This window comes from Rhinichthys klamathensis, unplaced genomic scaffold (genome assembly GCF_029890125.1).
Source record: "Rhinichthys klamathensis goyatoka isolate OS25496 unplaced genomic scaffold, OSU_Roscu_1.1 h1tg000111l_1, whole genome shotgun sequence".
Lineage (NCBI taxonomy): Eukaryota > Metazoa > Chordata > Actinopteri > Cypriniformes > Leuciscidae > Rhinichthys > Rhinichthys klamathensis.
In genome coordinates, this window is record NW_026606649.1 from 2,298,009 (window position 1) to 2,324,974 (window position 26,966).

At 41.5% G+C, this 26,966-nt stretch overlaps 1 protein-coding gene across 1 annotated transcript in view; it reads right to left on the bottom strand.

Annotated features, from left to right (window-relative positions):
• LOC130087734 (radixin) overlaps positions 1–26,966 on the bottom strand; it is a 553,959-nt gene that overhangs the window by 454,983 nt on the left and 72,010 nt on the right. The window contains exon 5 of the mRNA XM_056254217.1: positions 17,972–18,123. Coding sequence (XP_056110192.1) covers positions 17,972–18,123 — 152 coding nt within the window. The remainder of the gene's footprint in view (positions 1–17,971; positions 18,124–26,966) is intronic.

Genomic DNA, 26,966 nt, shown 5'->3' on the forward strand with positions numbered 1-26,966 from the left:
GGTACATCCGTGCCTCAATGTTTCAAAAAGTGAATGTGTGTGAAACAATAGTAAAAAACAATTGGTGTTGATTGACGCCAATCGGACGTTCATGTTTTTTTTCCGTCTATTTGAAAGTTAGGCTAATAATAACATGTTGCATTCTATACGGCCTGATTATGTCATTTTTTAAGTTACATAGCCTGCCTCCAGTTTTCCTCAACTTGACTAATTAAGAGACGATATTTGACCGGTATATCATCAAAATGTCCGTTAAACGAAACCTCTGCCGGTCACTTTGACTGGCACCATTTTTTTCTAGCGGAAACTCTGGTGTGTACATATGTGTGTATATATATATATTATAAAGGCGAACTGCAGAAGTATTGAGGCCATTATTACCCAGCGCCAACTGCAGTGGTTGGGGCATGTGATAAGGATGTCCCCATGTCGTCTGCCCCGCAGAGTACTATATGGCCAGTTACATCATGGTCAACGCTCAGCTGGGGGTCCGAAGAAGCGCTATAAAGATCAGATGAAGAACGCCTTGAGAAAGTGTAAGATCAGACCTGAGGATCTGGAGGATGTTGCTGCTGACCGCACCATCTGGCGACAGCTATGTGGAGAGGGGGTTTGTACACTAGAGATGGAGAGGACAACCAGAAAACAGCAGAAGCGAGCCAGGAGAAAGGCAGCCATAGCTGCCAATGTGACCACCACCACCATCACATACATATGCCCCACCTGCAATAGAGCTTGTGGGTCCAGGATAGGACTGTTTAGTCATCAAAGATCTCACCGTTAAAGGCGTGGACGTCATCATCGGATCTCGATGGACAACCGAAGAATATTATATATATATATATATAGCTTATGTTTCAAATATGAGTTAATTAACAATCGTTGGAAAGAATGATACTTTTAAACATATCACTAAACCGTCATTAGGTGTCGCCAGGCGACAGTCTTAATGAGCGAGTCATTGATTCATTCGTTCAAACGATTCGTTCGAACGACTGAGTCATTCATGAATGAGACAGATGTTTATGGATTGGTCATTGAATCTTTGAGTCAACCGATTTCGTTCAAAATGCTGAATCATTCAGTAATGAGAAAACGCGTTGCTGTGAGATGCTCGATGGCTCTGCTGTGATCTTTGTTTAACTATTTTCGCTGCTGAAACAGAAAAAACAGTTAATATTGCATCTAAAATGTAAGTGATTTGACTTGTGTCTCTCTCTCTGTGTGTGTATGTGTGTGCTCTTGTTTTTATTACATTGTGAGGACCAAATGTCCCCACAAGAATAGTAAAACGTGAAATCACCTACATTGTGAGGACTAGCCAATGGTCCCCGCAAGGGAAATTGATTAATGAACATACTTAATGATGTTTTTTAGAAAATTTAAAAGAGCAGAAAGTTTTCTGTGATGGGTAGGTTTAGGGGTAGGGTTAGTGTAAGGGGACAGAATATACAGTTTGTACAGTATAAAAATCATTACGTCTATGGAGAGTCCCCACAAAGATAGTGGACCAGACATGTGTGTGTGTGTGTGTGTGTGTGTAAGAGATTTTGGTTGGGTGACAGTTTGACAAGAGTTTATAGTTTGACAAAAGCACAATGTTGTGTTTTATTGCGAGTGTACACAAATATAAGTAAACACTTTGCAGTTTGAATAATGTCCTGTATGAACAAAAGGACGGAGTATGTTTTTATATCTACATTGTTCAATCACGCCACACACACACACACACACACACTATTTTTCTAATCAGATCAGGCAAGTAATATTCTGTCTTGGCACACTTCATATAACTTTCAATCTTGTGTACTTATTTCATGTGTCCATTAAGTCCATGAGACCGTAGGGTGTCTCATTTTTCATTTTAGGTTTCAGAAGGTTGCTCACGCATACTTTGTGGTTGATATGTGCCCTCAATGCACACTTTTGCAGACCCAACACCAATGCAAGCTCTACAGCACACATCTTCTCAACAGTCAAAGCGGGGTTACGTTATTTCCCGTCATGCACAGTAACCCTAAAGGCACCGGGGTGGCGGTGCCACCGGCTTCTTTTATATATATATATACATATAAATATAGCTGCGAGCAGCGATTACGGGCCCAAGCCGGCGGCACCGCCACCCCGGTGCCTTTAGTTACCTAAAGGCACTGGGGTTGCGGTGCCACCGGCTTGGGCCCGTAATCGCTGCTCGCAGCTATATTTATTATTATTTTACTACCTTTTGGGCACTTTTGGGGCCCTTAACGTGCTCGAAAACTCTTGAAACTTTGCACACGGGTCAGAACCCGCGCCCATCAGGGACGGGCTGAAGCTGGTACCCGGGCGTGACAGGGGGGCTCGACAGCGACCCCTGGAATGGGGTTTGAACACTTGTCCATATATCAAACACGCTTGCATGTAATAATCTGAAACTCAGTATACATATACATCTCATCTGGCCGAACAACTTTCGTGCTCTAAGTTTTACGCCAGCCCAACAGGAAGTCGGCTATTTAGAGTTGTTTGGAAACGCATGCTCAGGAATTTGAAACACTTCTCCTAGGGAATTCATCAGATCGTCGCCACACTCGGTGTGCATGAAGTCAAGACATTGAGGATGAAAAATTGCAAGGGGATTTTTGATATCTCGAACGGTTTGGCCGTGGCGAGGAAACGAAATTATGGCGAGAAACGTGAAACAGGAAGTGTGTTATAACTTCAGCATACATTAACTGATCTTGAGAAAACTTCAGCAGTGTGTTCGCTGTAAGAGGACGATCACATGGATGTGACTAGATTAAAATGGCTCATTTGAATTCTGGCGAAGGCATTCAGAATATGTATGCTACCCAAATAAATAACCTCGCAGGTAGTTTGCAATATGAGCAGGGGCGGAGCTAGACTCTCAGTACAGTTGGGGCGGAGCTTCATTATGGGGCTCTCTGCTACCAAGTCATTTTAAAATTAAAACCGTAAAAAAAAAGAAAAAAAACGTAAATTATCTGATGAATGCATATGTAATAATGTGTCACTTGTTGAGCCAAGTAAGCTTATGTTAAATAAAACACAAAAACTATCTCATTCTTTTCCTTTAATGCGCCCGATTTATATTTTCTCTCCATTTTCGTAATTATTCTCTACATTATACATTCGCTCCTCATGGCACCCACTGTACTCCTGAGGCAAGTAGGCCTGCCTTATACGCTGTGTTTCGGTTCATTTATGACTCACAAGACGAGCTTCAGTTCACGCGCCGGCCCCTCTGTGTCGTGATTATCTATTGTCTGCTATATTTATTTCTTATTTATTAAATCCAGGCAATTGGTTGATGAAACATTGATTAAAATTAAGATACAATTAATACAAAACGAAATTCACCTTAATGAAAGGCTTTGTGCTTTGTTTGTGCTCACCACTAATATATATATATATATATATATATACAGTATATATATATATATATATATATATATATGTGTGTGTGTGTATATATAAATATATATAGCTACGAGCAGCGATTACGGGCCCAAGCCGGTGGCACCGCAACCCCGGTTATAGCGCCACCAACTGGCAGCAGGAAGTCTGTCACTTTCAAAAAGCTTTGAAATCACCCTCTTAGTTTTACCTGATTGCTTCAAACTTCACTACTATGATGTAAACACACGGCAGATGTAGACCTGGATGTAGACCTGACCTTTCAGAAGGTTGCTCACGCATTCTTTGTGGTTGATATGTGCCCTCAATGTGCACTTTTGCAGAGCCCACACTGATACAAGCTCTACAGCACACTTCTTTTCAACAGTCAAAGCAGGGTTACGTTTTTGCATGTCGTGCACAATAACCCTAAAGGCACCAGGGTGGCGGTGCCACCGGCTTTATATATATATATATATATATATATAAATATAGCTGCGAGCAGCGATGAAGGGCCAAAGCCGGTGGTACCGCCACCCCGGTGCCACCCCGGTGCTATTTAGGGCCCAAGCCTTGAAAAGGCGAAGGCCCTATTGTTTTCCTTAGGATACATTTTTAAAAAAAATTCTAACGACTATTCGGGCACTTTTGGGGCCCTTAACATGCTCAAAAACTCTTGAAACTTTGCACACGGGTCAGAACCCGCGGCCATCTGGGCCGGGCTGAAGCTGGTACCCGGGCATGGCAGGGGGGCTCGACAGCGCCCCCTGGAACGGGGTCCGAAAACTATTCGGGCACTTTTGGGGCCCTTAACATGCTCAAAAACTCTTGAAACTTTGCACACGGGTCAGAACCCGCGGCCATCAGGGCCGGGCTGAAGCTGGTACCTGGGCGTGGCAGGGGGGCTCGACAGCGCCCCCTGGAACAGGGTCCGAAAACTTGGTCCATAAATCAAACACGTTTGCATGTAATAATATGAAACTCAGTACACATATAGATTTCATCGGTTCATATATCCTTCATACTCTTACTTTTTACCCCAGCCCAACAGGAAGTCGGCTATTTAGGGTTGTTTGGAAAACGCATGCAATGGAATTTGAAATACTCCTCCTAGAGAATTCAAACACACGGCACGAAACTCGGTCAGCGTGAAGTCAAGACACTGAGGATGAAAAATTGCCAGGGGATTTTTGATATCTCAAACGGTTTGGCCGTAGCGAGGAAACGAAATTATGGCAAGAAATGTGAAACAGGAAGTGTGTTATAACTACTGCATACATTAACTGATCTTGATGAAACTTCAGCAGTGTGTTCGTTGTAAGAGGCCGATCACATAGGATGTGACTATTGTGAGTCAAAGTTATAGCGCCACCAACTGGCAGCAGGAAGTGTGTCACCTTCAAAATGCTTTTAAATCACCCTCTTATTTTTACCCGATTTGCTTCAAACTTTATGTGTATAATGTAGACACACGCCAGATGTAGACCTGTGAAAGGATTATTGATATCTTAGATACTGTTGCCATGGCAACGCATCAAACTTTAATATTCTTTTTGGATGCTTTTGAGACTCTTAGCATGCCTGAAATTGCTTAAAATTGCATGAAACTCGACAGACAGATCACATTTATTAGCCAGTAGACATGTGCAAAGTTTCAGAAACGGGCGTGGTGCAGGGACTCAGTAGCGCCACCTTTTGACAAAAGTGGGGGGGTTAGTTTTATAGTTTTACCTACAATCATAAAACTCGGTACGCATATTGTTCAGATCAAGCCGGACAACTTTCTAATTAACTGTCATTAGCTCAGACCAAGAGGAAGTCATATATTTTGGTTTGAATATGGTCATTTTCTCTCTCTCTCTCTCTCTGAGCCAATATGGCAAGCCGTATTAACATTTAATCATTTTAACCTACTAGTCTCTATTTTCATGCTTCTAGTACTTATTTTTTAGATACTAGTATCTATTCCATTAAGTACTAGTACTTATTCATTAGCCACTAGTGCTTATTCTTTAGTACTAGTGCCTATTCTTTAGATACTAGTGCTTATTCTTTAGATATTCTTTTGAATACGTATTAGTAGCTAATGAATAAGTATTGGTATCTATTTAATAGGTACTAGTATCTAATGACTTAGTACTAGTATTTATTGAATAAATACTAGTATCTATTAATAGGTACTAGTATCTAAAAGGTTATTTTCTCTCTCTCTCTCTGAGCCAATATGGCAAGCCGTTTTAACATTTAATCATTTTAACCTACTAGTCTCTATTTTCATGCTACTAGTACTTATTTTTTAGATACTAGTATCTATTCCATTAAGTACTAGTACTTATTCATTAGCGACTAGTGCTTATTCTGTTTAGAATATTCAAAGTGCTTATTAGTTTAACCCTTTAAGGCCTTGTCTTTTTGGATATATATCTTTTTTTTATAAAAAAAAATGTGCATACAACCCATATATTTTAAATGTATTGTTTGCTTTAAATTAAATTAAGATTGTATGTTTGGTTTTTGAACCTAAATTGCTGTTCATAACAGCTAGTTTCGATTTGGGCCATTGTCGGGATATTTGCTTTCGCTGTGCTAATTGCAAGGGCTGTTAAAGCAGATATAAATTAGAAGTAAATTCAGGTGAAAACCAGGACAAGCAGTCACTCGGCGAGAACGTCAAGAGCGCGTAAGTTGTTTTTTTCTTAATATCCAGTTCTCCTGTTGCTCTGTTTACCATTTGTCAAGTAAGTAGGGCTATTTTCGATTCTTTGCTTCTTTGTAATTTTTATCTTCACTAAATATCTTTATTTTAATTAGTCGCGTTCCTATTTTGAATATCTGCCGTCTTAAGGGTTGTAGTGTGTTTGTTATTGTAGCACTTAAGTATTGCTGTTCATAACAGCTAGTTTCGATTTGGGCCATTGTCGGGATATTTGCTTTCGCTGTGCTAATTGCAAGGGCTGTTAAAGCAGATATAAATTAGAAGTAAATTCAGGTGAAAACCAGGACAAGCAGTCACTCGGCGAGAACGTCAAGAGCGCGTAAGTTGTTTTTTTCTTAATATCCAGTTCTCCTGTTGCTCTGTTTACCATTTGTCAAGTAAGTAGGGCTATTTTCGATTCTTTGCTTCTTTGTAATTTTTATCTTCACTAAATATCTTTATTTTAATTAGTCGCGTTCCTATTTTGAATATCTGCCGTCTTAAGGGTTGTAGTGTGTTTGTTATTGTAGCACTTAAGTATTGCTGTTCATAACAGCTAGTTTCGATTTGGGCCATTGTCGGGATATTTGCTTTCGCTGTGCTAATTGCAAGGGCTGTTAAAGCAGATATAAATTAGAAGTAAATTCAGGTGAAAACCAGGACAAGCAGTCACTCGGCGAGAACGTCAAGAGCGCGTAAGTTGTTTTTTTCTTAATATCCAGTTCTCCTGTTGCTCTGTTTACCATTTGTCAAGTAAGTAGGGCTATTTTCGATTCTTTGCTTCTTTGTAATTTTTATCTTCACTAAATATCTTTATTTTAATTAGTCGCGTTCCTATTTTGAATATCTGCCGTCTTAAGGGTTGTAGTGTGTTTGTTATTGTAGCACTTAAGTATTGCTGTTCATAACAGCTAGTTTCGATTTGGGCCATTGTCGGGATATTTGCTTTCGCTGTGCTAATTGCAAGGACTACCACAGCTGTCCTCACTCAGACGATTGATAGCATTATTTCTATGTAGTGTGCGCGCTGTCGCGGAAGCGTCAGCGGAAGCATTCAGCTCTCGTGTTCAGCTCTCGTGTTCAGCCTCCTCGTGTTAAGACCGACTCGGGTAAAGACCTGCGACTCTACCTGCGCGACTCCACCGAGCAAGGACACCTGCAAGGCACTTAAAGTATCTTCTACACCCTTCCCTTTCCTACCTTTATCTTATTTCCCATTATCATTATGTGCTTTCAACACATTCCTGTTGTCTCTCGACAACGCTCTCTCACCACGCACAGAAGGCAGCGCAATACTGCTTATCTGCGCCCTTTTCTCTCATCCTCACACTCACCTCTCACTCTTTCTATGGGTCTATGGAATTGTCAATCAGCAGTCAATAAAGCTGACTTCATTCCAGCCTTTGCATCTCATTCTACTCTTAATATCTTGGGCTTGACTGAGACCTGGATCCGTCCAGAAGACTCAGCAACCCCTGCTGCTCTCTCTAACAACTTCTCTTTCTCTCACACACCTCGCCAGTCGGGCAGGGGTGGGGGCACTGGTCTTCTTATTTCTAACAATTGGAAATATTCACCTCTCTCTTCTCTATGCAATAACAACTCATTTGAATATCATTCTATTACACTTACAACTCCCATGAAGATCCATATTGTAGTTATTTATCGCCCCCCAGGTCAACTGGGAAGCTTTGTAGAAGAGCTGGATGTGTTGCTGTCCTCTTTCCCTCAGGATGGCATCCCACTTGTAGTCTTTGGCGATTTCAACATTCACCTAGCGAAGCCGTATGCAACAGACTTCATCTCTCTCCTAGCCTCTTTCGATCTCAAACGGCTCATCACCACCGGTACTCACAAGTCAGGCAACCAACTGGACCTGGTTTACACACGCAACTGTATCACAGACAACATTTTGGTGAAACCTCTCCAAGTTTCAGATCATTTCCTCATTACTTTCAATCTACAACTCACTACCCATGCTCCACCAACCTCCCCACCATTTACTTTCAGACGAAACCTGCGCTCACTTTCTCCATCCCATCTTTCCTCTGCTGTGTCATCTTCTCTTCCCTCACCCTCACATTTCTCATCTCTGGATGTGAATACTGCAACGGATACTTTATGCTCCATCCTAACCTCTTCTTTAGACAATATCTGCCCTCTCTCCTCTAGGCCAGCACGCACCACTCCCTCTAACCCCTGGTTATCTGAGGTTCTTCGTGAACACCGGACCAAGCTCAGGGCAGCGGAGAGGAAATGGCGCAAATCAAAAGACACATCTGACCTCAGTAGGTATCAATCTCTGCTCTCTGCCTTCTCTGTTGATGTTCACACCGCAAAATCTTCATATTTCCACAACAAGATCAACAGCGCCTCTAACACACGTTCACTGTTCAAGACATTCAATTCTCTCCTCTGTCCACCTCCACCACCACCCACCTCCTCTTTAACTGCTGATGATTTTGCTAACTTCTTCACTAACAAAACTACCACTATCAGCAGTCAGTTCTCAGCACAGGAACCCAGACTAACCTCTCCCACAGCCAATAACCTTCTCTCCTCCTTCACTCCACTAACCGAGGAAGAAGTATCTAAACTTCTCCTCTCCAGTCATCCTACCACCTGCCCTCTAGACCCCATCCCCTCACACCTTCTACAAGCCATCTCTCCCACACTTCTACCAGCTCTCACACACATTATCAACTCATCCCTCCACACTGGCATTTTCCCTACAGCATTTAAGCAGGCTCGGGTAACCCCTCTGCTTAAAAAATCAACATTAAACACATCACTTCTAGAGAACTACAGACCTGTCTCTCTCCTACCATTCATTGCGAAAACACTTGAACGAGTTACTTTTAACCAAGTATCATCCTTCCTGTCTCTGAACAACCAGCTGGATGTCAACCAATCTGGCTTCAAGAAAGGACATTCAACTGAGACTGCATTGCTGTCAGTCACGGAAGCCCTGCGGGTCGCAAAAGCTGCTTCCAAATCATCAGTTCTCATTCTACTGGACCTGTCTGCTGCCTTCGACACTGTGAATCATCAGATCCTCTTGTTCGCCCTCTCATCACTGGGCATCACTGGAACCTCCCTCAACTGGTTTAAGTCCTACCTCACAGGTAGGTCCTTCAAGGTCACATGGAGAGGTGAGGTATCCAAAACACATCAACTGACCACAGGCGTTCCTCAGGGTTCAGTTCTCGGACCGCTCCTCTTCTCCATTTACACCACATCACTGGGACCTATCATACAGGCACATGGTTTCTCTTACCATTGCTATGCTGATGACACCCAGCTCTACCTCTCATTTCAACCAGATGACCCCACAGTAGCTGTACGGATCTCAAGCTGTCTGGCGGACATCTCTGCATGGATGAAGGAACATCACCTGCAGCTCAACCTGGCAAAGACTGAGCTTCTCGTCCTCCCTGCCAATCCGTCTCTACAGCACGACCTCACTATCCAGCTAGATTCATCCTCAATCACCCCATCAAGGTCGGTCAGAAATCTTGGAGTAATCTTTGATGATCAGCTGACCTTCACAGACCACATTACAAAGACAGCTCGATCATGCAGGTTTGCTATGCACAACATCAGGAAGATCAGGCCTTTCCTAACTGAGCATGCAACACAACTTCTCGTCCAGGCCCTGGTCATTTCTAGGCTTGATTACTGCAATGCTCTTCTGGCTGGACTTCCATCATGTGCAACTAAACCTCTACAAATGATCCAGAATGCTGCAGCTCGTCTGGTCTTCAACGAGCCCAAAAGGGCCCACGTCACTCCTCTGTTCATCTCTCTGCACTGGCTACCACTCGCTGCTCGCATCAAGTTCAAGGCTTTGACGCTTGCTTACAGATTGACCACAGGTTCAGCTCCCTACTACTTCCACTCACTACTACAAGTCTACATCCCTACCAGAAGCCTACGATCGGTCTATGAGCGACGGCTCGTGGTACCATCACAGCGGGGCACAAAATCACTCTCCAGAACATTCTCATTCACAGTTCCATGCTGGTGGAATGATCTCCCCACCCTCATCCGGAATGCAGAATCCCTGACAACATTCAAAAGACAACTGAAAACTCATCTTTTCCGGGAGCACTTAAGATAAAAAAAAAAAAAAAAAAAAAAAAAATCCTTTCCTCTATATCCTCGCTTGCCTGGCTTATGCTACTCCGAGCTATGTCTGAACTTTGTATTTTGAGCACTTCTTGCGTTGCTTTTGCCTCTTCACGATGACTCGCTTGGTTTAGTCCTCAGTTGTAAGTCGCTTTGGATAAAAGCGTCTGCTAAATGACTAAATGTAAAAAAATGTAAATGTATAAATAACTTATTTCTGTATAAAAGAAAAAATCCTGAATAATCCAGACCAACCAGAGCGCAGTATTTCTACAACATCATCAGTGCTGAAGCGGAACTACCAGAGCCGTTCGGCAGATAGCGAGCAGATATTTTGTGTCAGGTCGTGCACAATAACCCTAAAGGCACCAGGGTGTTGGTGCCACCGGCTTTTTATATATATACACTCACCGCCCACTTTATTAGGTACCCCATGCTAGTAACGGGTTGGACCCCCTTTTGCCTTCAGAACTGCCTCAATTCTTCGTGGCATAGATTCAACAAGGTGCTGGAAGCATTCCTCAGGGAGTTTGGTCCATATTGACATGATGGCATCACACTTTTGACGCAGATTTGTCGGCTGCACATCCATGATGCGAATCTCCCGTTCCACCACATCCCAAAGATGCTCAATTGGGTTGAGATCTGGTGACTGTGGAGGCCATTTTAGTACAGTGAACTCATTGTCATGTTCAAGAAACCAATTTGAAATGATTAGAGCTTTGTGACATGGTGGAAGTAGCCATCAGAGGATGGGTACATGGTGGCCATAAAGGGATGGACATGGTCAGAAACAATGCTCAGGTAGGCCGTGGCATTTAAACGATGCCCAATTGGCACTAAGGGGCCTAAAGTGTGCCAGGAAAACATCCCCCACACCATTACACCACCACCACCAGCCTGCACAGTGGTAACAAGGCATGATGGTTCCATGTTCTCATTCTGTTTACGCCAAATTCTGACTCTAACATCTGAATGTCTCAACAGAAATCGAGACTCATCAGACCAGGCAACATTTTTCCAGTCTTCAACTGTTCAATTTTGGTGAGCTCTTGCAAATTGTAGCCTCTTTTTCCTATTTGTAGTGGAGATGAGTGGTACCCGGTGGAGTCTTCTGCTGTTGTAGCCCATCCGCCTCAAGGTTGTGCGTGTTGTGGCTTCACAAATGCTTTGCTGCATACCTCGGTTGTAACGAGTGGTTATTTCAGTCACTGTTGCCCTTCTATCAGCTCGAACCAGTCTGGCCATTCTCCTCTGACCTCTGGCATCAACAAGGCATTTCCGCCCACAGAACTGCCGCTCACTGGATGTTTTTTCTTTTTCGAAAAATTCTCTGTAAACCCTAGAGATGGTTGTGCGTGAAAATCCCAGTAGATTAGCAGTTTCTGAAATACTCAGACCAGCCCTTCTGGCACCAACAATCATGCCACGTTCAAAGTCACTCAAATCAACTTTCTTCCCCATACTGATGCTCGGTTTGAACTGCAGGAGATTGTCTTGACCATGTCTACATGCCTAAATGCACTGAGTTGCCGCCATGTGATTGGCTGCTTAGAAATTAAGTGTTAACGAGCAGTTGGACAGGTGTACCTAATAAAGTGGGCGGTGAGTGTATATATATATATATATATATATATAAATATAGCTGCGAGCAGCGATGAAGGGCCAAAGCCGGCGGCACCGCCACCCCGGTGCCTTTAGGTAACTAAAGGCACCGGGGTTGCGGTGCCACCGGCTTGGGCCCGTAATCGCTGCTCGCAGCTATATATATATATATATATATATATATTTATTTTTTTATTTTATTTTTTTCATTGTTCTAATCAGGTAAGGCAAGTAATATTCTCTGTGTCTTATATATATATATATACACACACATATATGCACATATATATATATATACAGCGATGACGGGCCCAAGCGGTGCATTTGTTATTATTAGGGCCCAAGCCCTGAAAGGGCGCAGAGCCCTATTGTTCTTCTTAGTATTATTTATTCTTCTTCTTATTATTATTTATTATTAGGGCCCAAGCCTTGAAAAGGCGAAGGCCCTATTGTTTTCCTTAGGAATCTTCTTCTTCTTTTTCTTTTTATTATTATTTTACTAACTTTTGGGCACTTTTGGGGCCCTTAACATGCTCAAAAAGTCTTGAAACTTTGCACACGGGTCAGAAACCGCGGCCATCAGGGCCGGGCTGAAGCCGGTACCCGGGCGTGGCAGGGGGGCTCGACAGCGTCCCCTGGAACAGGGTTTGAACACTTGTCCATATATCAAACACGCTTGCATGTAATAATCTGAAACTCGGTACACATATAGATGTCATCGGGCCGAACAACTTTCGTGCTCTAAGTTTTACGCCAGCCCAACAGGAAGTCGGCTATTTAGGGTTGTTTGGAAACGCATGCTCATTATTCGGTGTGCATGAAGTCAAGACATTGAGGATGAAAAATTGCCAGGGGATTTTTGATATCTCGAACGGTTTGGCCGTGGCGAGGAAACGAATTTATGGCGAATAATGGAAACAGGAAGTGTGTTATAACTTCTGCATACATTAACAGATCTTGATGAAACTTCAGCAGTGTGTTCGCTGTAAGAGGCCGATCACATGGATGTGACTATTGTAAGCCAAAGTTATAGCGCCACCAACTGGCAGCAGGAAGTGTGTCACTTTCAAAATGCTTTTAAATCACCCTCTTATTTTTACCCGATTTACTTCAAACTTTATATGCATAATGTAGACACACGCCAGATGTAGACCTGTGAAAGGATTATTGATATCTTAGATACTGTTGCCATGGCAACGCATCAAACTTTAATATTCTTTTTGGATGCTTTTGAGACTCTTAGTATGCCTGAAATTGCTTGAAATTGCATGAAACTCGACAGACAGATCACATGTATTAGCCAGTAGACATGTGCAAAGTTTCAGAAACGGGCGTGGTGCAGGGACTCAGTAGTGCCACCTTTTGACAAAAGTGGGGGGGTTAGTTTTAAAGTTTTACTTACAATCATAAAAATCGGTACGTATATTGTTCAGATCAAGCCGAACAACTTTCTAATTTACAGTCATTAGCTCCGACCAACAGGAAGTCAGATATTTTAGTTTGAATGTGGATGTTTTCGAGCATTTTCTCTCCCTGTTCCTCTGACAGAGAGAATGCACCCTGCCATTCTGTTTGTGTGTGTGTGTGTGTGTGTGTGTGTGTGTGTGTGTCTGTGTGGGGAGGGGGGGAGGGGCTCTTCGAGTGATAGTTTAGTTTAAACACCAACTCATACATAGGGCCATATTGCCCTCTTGTGTCCAAAATTATATTTATATATACATATATTTGGTATGTGACTGAGGACCGAGAGCTTTTAAATACGGACGTCCACATGGACATTGATAATGGTGGGGCTTGCAGAGCGCTCGAGGGAATTCCTATGGAAGTAGGAATGAACTAACAAACGTTCGCTCTGTTCTGCTCGCTCATCGCCGTGGACGCGCACCGTTATGAATGCCCGTGCAGCCGTTCGTTTCATTTCAAAATTAGCGCCTTTTCTGGGGCCGATTGCTTGAATTGTGAGTTCAATAGCCTATTATTCTTCATGGAAAACACTTCAACAAAAGAGTATAATGATTCTATTCGTGTTTGGTGTGAACGCAGCATAATGAACAGCCTGCGATGTCAAGATTGCAATGCTGGAGTGTGTGTGTGTGTGCGCGCGAGAGAGAGAGGGGGAGGGGGAGGGGCGCGGGCGCGATCGAACTGTGTGTGTGAGTGTGTGAGTGAGTGAGAGAGTGAGAGAGTGAGAGAGTGAGAGAGTGAGAGAGTGAGAGAGAGAGGGGGGGGGGCGCGGGCACGATCGAACTGTGTGTGTGTGAGTCAGTGAGAGGGAGAGAGAGAAAGAGGGGGCGCGGGCGCGATCGAACTGTGTGTGTGTGTGTATGTGTGTGTGTGAGTGAGTGAGAGAGAGAGAGAGAGAGAGAGAGAGAGAGAGAGAGAGAGAGAGAGGGGGCGTGGGCGCGATCGAACTGTGTGTGTGTTATGAATGCCCGTGCAGCCGTTAGTTTCGTTTAAAAAATAGCGCCTTTTCTGGGGCCGATTGCTTGAATTGTGAGTTCAATAGCCTATTATTCATGGAAAACACTTCAACAAAAGAGTATAATGACAGATTGGCTTAAATAGGCGCTTTTACACAAAATATTCCTTCATCATCTATTCAGTCTAAATAGCGATAAATTTCGCTCTATTCACGTTTGGTGTGAACGCAGCATAATGAACAGGCTGTGATGTCAAGATTGCAATGCTGGAGTGTGTGTGTGTGTGTGTGTGTGTGTGTGTGTGTGTGTGTGTGTGTGTGTGTGTGTGCGCGCGCGAGAGAGAGAGAGACAGAGGCGCGGGCGCGATCGAACTGTGTGTGTGTGTGTGTGTGTGTGAGAGAGAGAGAGTGAGAGATAGAGAGAGATCTTTTGCTTTTAAACTGTGTGTGTGTGTGTGTGTGTGTGTGTCTGTCTGTGTCGTATATATATATATTTTTTTTTCTCTCCAAAATATTCATATAACCCATATCTTTAAAGTGTATTGTTTGCTTTAAATTAAAATAAGATTGTATGTTTGGTAATTGAACCTAAATGAATTTAAAATTAATGTGCTATATTTGAGATCAATACAATCAATGTTTTCCTTCATTTTAATCAACACTAACTTTATTCTCATCTGAATTATAAATAATTTATTTCTGTATAAAATAAAAAATCCCAAATAATCCAGACCAACTAGAGTGCACTTTTCCTACAACATCATCAGTGCTGAAGCAGAACTACCAGAGCCGTTCAGCAGATTTTCAGTCTTGTGTGCTTATTTCATGTGTCCGTTAAATCCATGAGACCGTCTGTAGGGTGTCTCATTTTTCATTTTAGGTTTCAGAAGGTTGCTCATGCATACTTTGTGGTTGATGAGTGCCCTCGATGAGCACTTTTGCAGAGTCCACACTGATGCAAGCTCTACAGCACACTTCTTTTCGACAGTCAAAGCAGGGTTACGTTTTTGCACGACGTGCACAATAACCCTAAAGGCACCGGGGTGGCGGTGCCGCCGGCTTCTTTTTTATATATATATATATATATATATATATATATATATATATATATATATATATATATATAGCTGCGAGCAGCGATGAAGGGCCAAAGCCTCCGGCACCGCCACCCCGGTGCCTTTAGGTAACTAAAGGCACCGGGGTTGCGGTGCCACTGGCTTGGGCCCGTAATCGCTGCTCGCAGCTATATTTATATATATTTGTTATTTATTATTTCAAATCTGTATTTATCTCTACATGACAAACGGTTACCCCACATGCTGTCTACTCACCATTTCCTGTTCCTGTGACTCCTCAAAGGAGGGGTCGCGATCACAGCTTCCCTTTTTCTTGTGTTGGGTTAAACCATTCCTATTAATGGGGAGGGGAACTTAACCCTTGGTGATGTAGGTATGGATAAATATCTTATGGTGTTTACATTTAGTTTAAGTTGCTGAATGAGTTTATTTTATTATATTTGGGAGTTCAATGGTCCTATATTTAGGCTACGAAGTTTTGATGTTGATACCCCTGCAGTTGGTACGGTCTTGGGTGTAATGAGCCTGTCCTAGGCTATATAAGACAGTCTAAACTGGACCTTGGGAGGAAAAGGTGGGGTTATATAGCTGAATGTATTCATGAAGATTTTGCTGCCTATAGCAATTTGTTTTCCTTTGGGTTGTTGATACCTCAAAGTTAGCACTGAGTCTAGTGTATATTTATTTTTGTAAATATATTTATTTTTGGTTTAATTTTGTAATATTTTTTCTTTTTGACATCATTGTGAATTTGTACACCCCCTACTTCTCCACTGGCATTTAATAAAAATCCTCTTTGGATGATACCTGAGTCCTGAGCCTATCTACCACCTCCCCTTGATCTCTACGGGACACGTTATGACATAATTAATAAATAATTATCAAATAATTATCCAGGAATTAGGCTACTTATAACCTGAAACAGTATTCTAAAGTGAAAATATTGGGAACTTATTAGTAATTAATAAAGAATTACTAGATAATTCTTCAGGAATTACTTAGAACCTGAAACAGTATTCTAAAGTGAAAATATAGGGAACCCATTAATAATTAATGAAGAATTATCAAAAAGTGAAAATATAGGGAACTTATTAGTAATGAATAAAGAATTATTAGATAATTCTTCAGGAATTACTTATAACCTAAAACAGTATTCTAAATTGAAAATATAGGGAACCCATTAAAGAATTACCACATACTTCTGACTCAAATGAAACTTACTGTAAAAAAACCCCACTATTAACGTAATCATCTAAACCTTTGTAAAATACACTACATTGACTCGTTAAAGCTACATGATATCTTCCTTTATTTCAGATGATATTTTGTTTTAACATGTATACTGCCTACATTTGAACTCGTTTAACAAACATTTTCAAATCAAAAGTTAAACCTTTAAAAGTAATTCAAGTAATCAACTGGTCTCGTTTCCACGGTAGTGGTGCTGGATCTCCTGCGGGAGCTGGGCTCGTATTCAGCAGGGAAACTGCTTAACTTCAGACCGCTGCCCTGCGTTTCACTCATAGCCGAAATATGCTGTGACTGACTCCATAACCTGCCCATAAACAAACAGTGCACAGCTCTAAGAACATATTTTAACATCTGATGTAAATAGATTTACTATCTTTATGAATAAAATAATTTGTTTTATGCAAGGGATCAGGCGTTTCCATCACGCAAAAAAGACCGACTCAGCTGGGTAGGCTAACTGACATCGCGTCCTTGTATGTTGCCTTGCATAAAATAAAATGATTTACAGCACAGTAATGATTTTAAAGATTAAATAAAACGTACACAAACCTTTATTTCGCAGAAAAAAAAGTACCAAATCGGCGGCGCTGAGAACTCTCCAGAAGAGGATGCAAATGCCCGCGCTCTTGCATCACCAAATCACTGTAAAATGTATGGCTATCGCGATATTGCCGGAACTTGAATGGTGCAAAATAAGTTTAAAATGTATAAGAACTAAGTATAATAATATGCTTTTTACTTTTTAAGTACTTTAAAAATGAATTACCTTTGTACTTTTACTAAGGTAATTTTGAAAATGGCCTAATTATAATTTTATTGGAGTAATATTTTATTGGGGTATCTGTACTTTTACTCAAGCACTTGATTTGTGTACTTCTTCCACCACTACAATGCTAAAAAAAAAACTGGATTATTGTAGTGACTACGGTGTATGACTGTTCATTAGTAGTTACTTCATAGTTATTTTTCTTGAACCTTAATTATAACCATTATATTTAATTTCTCTCTGTATGTTTACAGCATTCTCTCTGTATGTTTTTTTTTTAGATACCCCCAATCCATCTGTTTCTCTTGTGTAATTAAAATATCGTGATAATACAGTATACCGTGATAAAAGTTCAATCAATTAATCGTAGCATGAAAATTTGATACCGGCACATGCCTACTATCTATGCAGGATAGTGACCCTCCCGGAGCAGGTTTGGACACCACAAGCTTAAATTTATGTATCATTTTGAAGTACAAATTCATAATCAATCATAGCAGAGAGAGAGAGAAAAAAATTCCATATCATCCCATTACATCCCATCTGGCAACCTGCAGGTGGATGAGTTTCAACATATATTGAGAAAGGCTTTCAGAAAGATCTCTGTTTTTTTATCTTTATATTACATGGCTCACCTCTGTGGTAGCAGCCTGTCATTGGTGAGATAACCGGGCTTGTGGATGTCTCTGTTGTAGTCTGCGTACTTGGCCTGAACAGAGTAAGATGCCAGTAGGACTGCTGTCTCCGGAGGGCAGTAAATCTCATCATTCAAAATGGCTTCCTTTACCTAGGCAGCACAAACCAAAAACAAAAGTACCATCATGTTTGATCTGGACCTATTTCTTCATATGTGGTTTTGTGTGAGTTATCTGGATGGAACTGATAATTTAACATAATCCTGGATTGTTCCATTCCTTAAAATTCATCTCAGAATTGTTGTCATAGCAGCTCAATATGCTAAGGAACAGGATTATTTAATGTGTCCTCCCAGTGCTCCATAACTACTACTTGTTTGGCGTGTTAAAGGGGTCATGAACTGGCTTTTAAAAAAAATGTATATTGTTGTCTGAGGCCAACTTATGACTTTCGCTTGGTTTTTACATTAAAAAACATCAAAATGAATAAGTAATAGGCTATTTTCTACCCTAGTTTTGAGCCTAGCTCAAAAACGCTCGGTTTTTATGGGCGTCTCGCATTGAAGACTTGGAAGTACACGCCCACTGCTGTGAGTGGATAACAGTTTTGCATATTATAATGAGTTTCGTGTAATGCGTGAATCGGTGGGCGGGGCTAAACCATCCATGTTGAAGTAGGCGTTGATCTTCTTCTGCGGGGGTGGTGTTTTATCCTCTTTGTCGTCATAGTTCCCCACTTTGAAAAACGAGTCGTTTGCTGAGCCTGGTGTCAATAAAAGCTTTTATTGGACTAACAAGGATGTTTTCAGTTCTGAAACTTACAGGATATTCTTATAATATGATGACCTCTTAGATGTCAAAAGCTCAAGGAAAATTTGATTTCTCAGTTCATCACCCCTTTAAGAATTGTGCTCATTATTTTAATCTAAAAGTCAAGGGTTTTCATTATAATGGCTTTGATTTATATTAATGTACATAATATAAATATATTACATAAAGGCATGTAAATACATGATATATGCACACAATCATCTATAGTTTAAACTAGTTTAATAATAGAGTGGTGTAGGAATGACATCACTTTGTAGACCAAAACGCGGAAACGAGTTAGCACTTCCGGTTCTATCGTTCCGAAGACAATGGTTTTTTTGAATGGGATTTTGGATAATAGCTGAAATGAGGTCTATGGTTAACACAGGCTCAAGATACTTTTACGTTTTATTCTATGACATAAAAGACATTAGTATTACCCCACTCGTGATTTTTTTTAAGCTGTTACATGTCTTGAAAGAGGCAGTTGCCTAAAGTGGCAAGTGGCTAAATGGGACTACAGAAACAGTAAACTCAGTCCGCTTTTACAGCCTCGTTATGCTTATAATTGTGCTCTTATAAACATTTCTAACTGAAACGTTCTGAGAAAATGTTTTAGGTAAAAAATGAAAGAGTTCTGTAGTTCGTTTATAGCCTACCTTTAGCTTTTCACTTCTGACGACTGCATTTAGGCTTCAAAATTCATAAAATTTGTGTTCATCTGTGAAAATTATCTTGATTGACAAAACGTGTATGTATCATAAACTTTTGTTGACCACAAAGCTTGTTTTTTTGTGATAATCCAAAAGCCTATGGCGTGTGATGCTAACTGCCGATTGGCCTATAAAGTGACGTCATACCTTTACCACTCTATAATACAGAGAGTAGAAGCATCATATAAATTATGATATATTTTTAAGAAAATATGAGAAATTGAGATAATACCATCTGGCACTTTTCTGTGAGAAAACAACAACAGCAACATAGGACCTCTGATTTACTCTCAATATAAAGACTGTCTTAACATCAAATCAGATATTAATCTAAATTTCAGGGGTAGAATTCTTTTGTCTCAACATTAAAATTTACGACCACATTTTTTTTGATTTAGCACCATTGAAATTACTCCCCTCCATAACAACAAAAGACATTATAGTCATTTTTAAAATATAATACAGTCCTGGTCAGAATTATTGACACCCTTAGTAAGCAAAGAATGCTGTTGCATTGTTTATCCTTTTGATCTGTCATTTAAAAATTCACAAAAATCTAACCTTTCATTGAAGCAAAAAAAATTTCTCCAATACACGTTGGCCACAAATTTTGGCGCCCTTTTATTCAACCCTTTTTGCAGTCTCGGGCAGTCTTTGCATTCGGTTGTCAATTCACCTTTTAGGTGATTAATCCTGTTCTGTACACACACATTTCAGTAATTTATGGGAGTGACAACTGCACTCTAAGACCAAATTAACTCCCGAAAAAAGAAGGTAGTGACAACCGCAGTTACAAAAATTCTACGCAGTGTACAGAACCAAAATAAAACAATTAGTTGTTAATGACATAAAATGAGAGATATGACAGATGAGAGATACATCTCTGATGCCCATTTCTATGTGCAGTGCAAGAAATCACATGGAAAACGGTACAAGCCTGACTCACTTTAATAACTCCATAAACTCGATTGCTGCATGAGCCAAGCTTAAACAGTGGACATGGCAACACTGTGAGCACGCTCTGTGAAGAAGCCTTTAAGCAGAAACAAAACATTACGCATCCATCGATTTTGCTTTAGTTAAAATTGCTTTACTTTAAATTGAAAACTCCTGAAACTTTACAGTGTGTATGCGGCCTGAACCTCTTCCAATAATGCCTGATGAACACCTAGCAAGAGATCTCCATACAGAATCTCACCAGAGCCTTCAAAATCGGAGGTCCATGTTGGTGAACTCACCCCTTCAGTTCATCCCACTAATTTTCTATAGGGTTCAGGTCAGGGGACTGAGATAGCCATGGCAGAAGCTTCATTTTCAGTGACCCATGTTTGTTTATTTTGATGTTTTTGATCACATTCATGACAAAAGATGCAACCACGGCCCATTATAAGATATATAGCAGATTTATAGCAGAGTCAAGTTTTGATTTTTAGGGCACAAGCCCTAGGGGGAACCACACCCCCTTGAATGCTGTCCAAAAACTTGGCCCATAGGCTTATACAGTATCATACACACTTGCACGTATACATGTATGAAATTTGGTTTGAATGGTGATTTTTGGAAAAATCAGGCTCTGAACTACTACTCCAAGGGGATTCAGGCGACCGCAACAAACCCTCAACATGTTGACAAGACATTGAAGATGGTAAATTGAGAAACAGGTATTGGATGTATCAAACGGTGTTGCCATGGTGAGAAATTAAAGGTATGGTAGGCAATTCCAGAGAGGCTAGCAATAGCAAGCTAGCTTTGAAAGCATGAGATCCTAACATTACAATAATAATGGATGTAAACAACTTACAGAACTCTGACTTGTACCACCTGACTGCTGCAGATCATTTCGGCGTTGATTGTGTTGACATAGAAAACGCATAAATCTGACTGAGGACATGAACAGCTCCAGGTAGAACGTCACGGGTTGCCATCTAGTAATTACAGTTATGACATGGCATGAACACAGCATAAGCTTGTTGTTTTGGTTCAGGACTCAGTGACTGTGTCTACAACTCTGCATAGCCTTACGGAATGTGCTGATGACGTGTGATGTTTGCATGAGCAGGGTGCGTGGAGGTATGGAAAATACATATGTTTGCATATGCAAATACATATGCAATGATTGGTAGTAAATTTTTTGGTCCGGAAACTTCCACAGAAGATAAATGCAGATGTTTTAATATTTAGATCACTTCTATTATTGATTGCTAACAGGATGTAGTAGTAGTAGTAGTCGTAGTAGTAGCCTTTATTGTCACTTAGTCACAACAAGTACCAGTGAAATTAGCCATTACAATATGACAAGGGGGTAGACAGGACAGGAAGACAGGGCATTGAGGAAGAAAATACAGCATAACATGAGAGGTGAGGAGGAAAAAAAAAGGCAACCCTTTTAACCCCCAGACTATACAGTTTGGGAACAGTAAAAAAACACCTCAGCAACATTAGCACATAATCGGAACACTCTACAACATGAACACACAAGACTTGCAACAGGGGAGGGGAGTGGGGGATGGAGGTAACCCAGCACAGGCAGGCAGCCATCCGGTCCTGCAGCCATTCTCGGCGCTGGTCACAGACCCGCCTGTCAGACTGGTGGTACCGTTGAAGGCGAGGGATGGGGGGGGGTGATTGCATATGTGTATATATGTAAGAGTTCGTGTATGTGTAGGCCTGGCGAGTCGCTATGTCTCTATGCGATATCTTCAATGTCCTCCACGGAAAGAGCCGCCAGACACACGACCCGCCACCTCTCCCACGCGTCCATCGTGTAGCCAGCTGCGAACGTTCCGGCAGGGCAGTCAGGTTCCCCCGAACCCAAGCTTCTCGTCGAGAAGATGGTGTCAATTGTGTTGAGAGACCAGTTGATCAAATCCATAATTTCTTAGTTTGGAGAGCAGTGCGGAGAGAGTCTCTCAAAGTACAAGACAGTAGACTAAACGAGACAAGAGGAGCAAAGCAGGGGAGGTAATGGAGAGGAGGGGAAGAAAATGCGACCGCCTTCGTTGAAAGCCAAAGTAGAAGTAGGATGTGAAGAGTTTCAACCAGTATAACAAAAAGTGTTTATAAAACAAACTGCCTACCCTACCGCTAAAGTAATGCCAAAAAAGGGACACAGGAAGTGTCTCAATTCTTCTAAACAATAAATTATACACCATTTATTTCTATATAAAATAAAACAAAAACTAGGGAAAAAAAGAATCTATTTATTTGCAGCATATGCAGCATTGTCTAAAGAAAATAAACAATATGTTTTCTTTCTTTGGTTTTCAGGTTTGACCAATTATAATAAGACTTAAATGACTATGGCTGCCATGCACTATGATGCTTTTTAATGAATAAAGAGAAAATTAATTTAATTTTAAATATTTAATTATATTGTTTTTTTTATGAAAAAATAAATAAAATAGTGATAGTGAATAGGTTCAACATATAAATTAGACTTGAATTGACTGCTTTGTAGGCTTTCTGCGATAGTCAGTGTTACCGGTGTTCAGCCGCAACACCAGTTACATCCTGATGTACTTGTTACATCATAAGAAGGATGGCGTCTACGATAATATTAGTCTCTCTGTTTATCCGAGGTTTACCACAGTCCGCCGGTTCCAGGCCGTATCCAAGCCGTATCCAGATCTGATGCAGGACCTGCGTATAGACACGATGACAATGCAGTCCCGAAGTGTCAACCAGTCCCTTCCCTGTTTACTGAAGTCATCCGGATCCCGGCTGTATCCAGATCAGATGGTGGACCTGCACCTGGACCCATCCCTAAATTGCTAGCCTCATCAGCCCTGTGAAGGCCTCATCGACACGACAGCCATCGGCACTGATCCTCAACAAACCCGTCTCCATACCGGCGTGATGACTCCGACTTCCAACCAGATGGAACTGGATTAATATTCTGAATGTTCTGATCCAATCTGACTTCTGAGCTTTAATGCTGCCTGGATCATAATCATACACTGTTCACTCGCTGACCAGAGGAGAACTGGCCCCCGACTGAGCTTGGGTTCTCCCAAGGTGAGACCTGATGGAGTTTTGGTTCCTTGCCACTGTTGCCTTGGCTTTTGGCTTGCTTAGTTGGGGACATTTAATATTCAACTATATTATCGATCTGCCTAACTTAAGGTGGACGTTATCACTGTGAAGCTGCTTTGATACAATCTGTATTGTAAAAAGCGCTATATAAATAAAGGACTTGACATCACTTGCCTAACGTGGCACCGCCCCCACCGTTGTCATCAATTAGTATAGTTAGAGAACAGACACTACAATTAAAAACTGAACGCACCTGTTCAATATATTGTGAGCTGAGAGTCACAGCTAAAATCAGCAGCAGGAGTCAGATTTCCCCTCACTCTTGACAAGACGAGGACGGAAGATTTGGTTTCAAAGCGAAATGTAAAAGTGCCTTAAGTCACTTTTTATATCATCTGGACTTTAGTAAAACATATCCAAAGGAATTTTGGAAACATTTGATGTAGTTTGGATTTTAAGAGTTGTATCTCTCAGGATACATTGCCCTATTAGGGTATAAACAATGCCAAAGTCATGAATATTCCTGTGATTTATTGATGCAAAAAAATATAGAATGTGCAAAATATACTGCATGTATAGGGGCTTTGGACTGTTCTAGGAACTAGAATAGATAGTTCTAGAGTTCTAGATAGAACTAGAATAGATAGTTCTAGGAATTAACCACCAGGATGGTTCCCTGAGAACTAATGGTTCCCCCTAGGAACGTTTTCTGGTTGCATTCGCACCGCCAGTAGGAACTCTGAAGTGACGTAAGCCGCGCTTTATGTTGTGACTTTTATTTTGACGGCACAGAGAACGCCAGCCAGAACCTGAGCAAACAAACAGTGCTCGCATTCTCTGTGTTCATTAGTTTATGATCTGTCTAACAGTCCTGTCTAATATGTTATTAGATAGAACTATTATACATAGAAAGTAAACAGTAATGAAAAGTTAGTAGCGTATGCCGTGTGGTTGATGTCCAGTGTTGCTAGCTGAGCAGAAATACATGATCATGTTTCACTTGGTCCCCTCAAAATTGCGTTGGATTTTCTCCTCAGCGTAAAGGAGAAAAGGCCCATCTATCACTGTTTTCCATGTTCGTAGAGTTAGTTTCTGGAGTATATATATAGACTATAATCTGTGTGTTTACACAGCCTTGAATGGCGGGTGCTGGTGTTTCGCGTGCGTTTGGCCAATCAGCGTACACTAACGCCTCGGATAGTTCCTATAGTGCTGGTTTAGACTCTACTCTGAAGTAGGAGCTAAATTAGTTCCTCCAAAAGAGTTCCTAGAACTAAAATTGTTCCTAGTTCCTGCGGTGCGAACGCGCCAAAATCCGGGTACTTCCGCCAATAGTTCTAGGAACTATGAAAAGGTTCCTCCGGTGTGAAAGCCCCTTATGAAATGTTAAAGTGTCCTAAAATTCAGGGGTGGCCAACTCTAGCCCTTGTGGCCCACCTTCCTGCAGGATTTAGCCCAATCAATCATATAATGCAATTAATGATACAACATATAATTTTCTAAGCAATCCTGAAGAGTTTGGTAAGATTTTTCAGGTGTGTTTGATCAGGGTTGGAGCTAAACTGCGCAGGACGGTAGCCCTCCAGGATGAGGGATGGACACCCCTGTTCTAACATAAAATGAGCTGTGTGAAGCTTTGCAAGAAAAAAATGCAAAGATTTAGTCAACAAAATGTACAGTGACCAAATTATAAACGCAACACTTTTGTTTTTGCCCCCATTTTTCATGAGCTGAACTCAAAAATCTAAGACTTTTTCTATGTACACTAAAGGCCTATTTCTCTCAAATATTGTTCACAAATCTGTCTAAATCTGTGTTAGTGAGGACTTCTCCTTTGCCAAGATAATCCATCCACCTCACAGGTGTGGCATATCAAGATGCTGATTAGACAGCATGATTATTGCACAGGTGTGCCTTAGGCTGGCCACAATAAAAGGCCACTCTAAAATGAGCAGTTTTATCACACAGCACAATGCCACACATGTCGCAAGTTTTGAGGGAGCGTGCAATTGGCATGCTGACTGCAGGAATGTCCACCAGAGCTGTTCCCCGTGAATTGAATGTTCAGTTCTCTACCATAAGCTGTCTCCAAAGACCTCCACATCCAGCATCTTCACCTCCAAGATCGTCTGAGACCAGCCACCCGGACAGCTGATGCAACAATCGGTTTGCATAACCAAAGAATTTCTGCACAAACTGTCAGAAACCGTCTCAGGGAAGCTCATCTGCAGGCTCGTCATCCTCATCGGGGTCTCGACCTGACTGCAGTTCGTCGTCGTAAACGACTTGAGTGGGCAAATGCTCACATTCGATGGTGTCTGGCACTTTGGAGAGGTGTTCTCTTCACGGATGAATCTCGGTTTTCACTGTACAGGGCAGATGGCAGACAGCGTGTATGGCATCGTGTGGGTGAGCGGTTTGCTGATGTCAACATTGTGGATCGAGTGGCCCATGGTGGCGGTGGGGTTATGACATGGGCAGGCGTATGTTATGGACAACGAATACAGGCGCATTTTATTGACTGCATTTTGAATGCACAGAGATACCGTGACGAGATCCTGAGGCCCATTGTTGTGCCATTCATCCACGACCATTACCTCATGTTGCAGCATGATAATGCACAGCCCCATGTTGCAAGGATCTGTACACAATTACTGGAAGCTGAAAACATACCTGTTCTTGCATGGCCAGCATACTCACCGGACCTGTCACCCATTGAGCATGTTTGGGATGCTCTGGATCGGTGTATACGACAACGTGTTCCAGTTCCTGCCAATATCCAGCAACTTTGCACAGCCATTGAAGAGGAGTGGACATTCCACAGGCCATAATCAACAACCTGATCAACTCTATGCAAAGGAGATTTGTTGCACTGCGTGAGGCAAATGGTGGTCACACCAGATATACTGACTGGTTTTTTGACCCCTCAATACAGTAAAACTGCACATTGTGTGTGACACTGGGCTATAATAATATTCATAGATCTTGCATAAGTGACGTGGTAGTGTACAATAGGGGACAGCCTATACACTGGTCAAACTCGGGCAGACTCTCTGAATATTTTAACACATATTTGAAAATTATCGGGAGGTCAAGAGGTGCTCCTCTCACACAATGTGAGCCGCGATCATACGAGCATCAACGATTTCCATGCGAGTGAAAGAAAAAAAATCGCCTGCAAGCTCGCACGACAGCAAAAATTGTACCATGTGCGCCCAGCAGGGGCATCACTAGACCCAATTTAGGAGGGGTTTAGCCCCCCTAAAATTTGCGATTAACTTCATCAGCTCATCCCTGTATTTTAGTCTGCGTTATTCAGTGTGTTCTTTAATCTGTAGCAGCGCAGTGTCAGCGTCAGAAGCAGAGGACAATGTGTGTATATTTATTGATAGATTGTTATGATATCTGCATCTGTGTAGTTCTTTGTCATAAATGCAGGC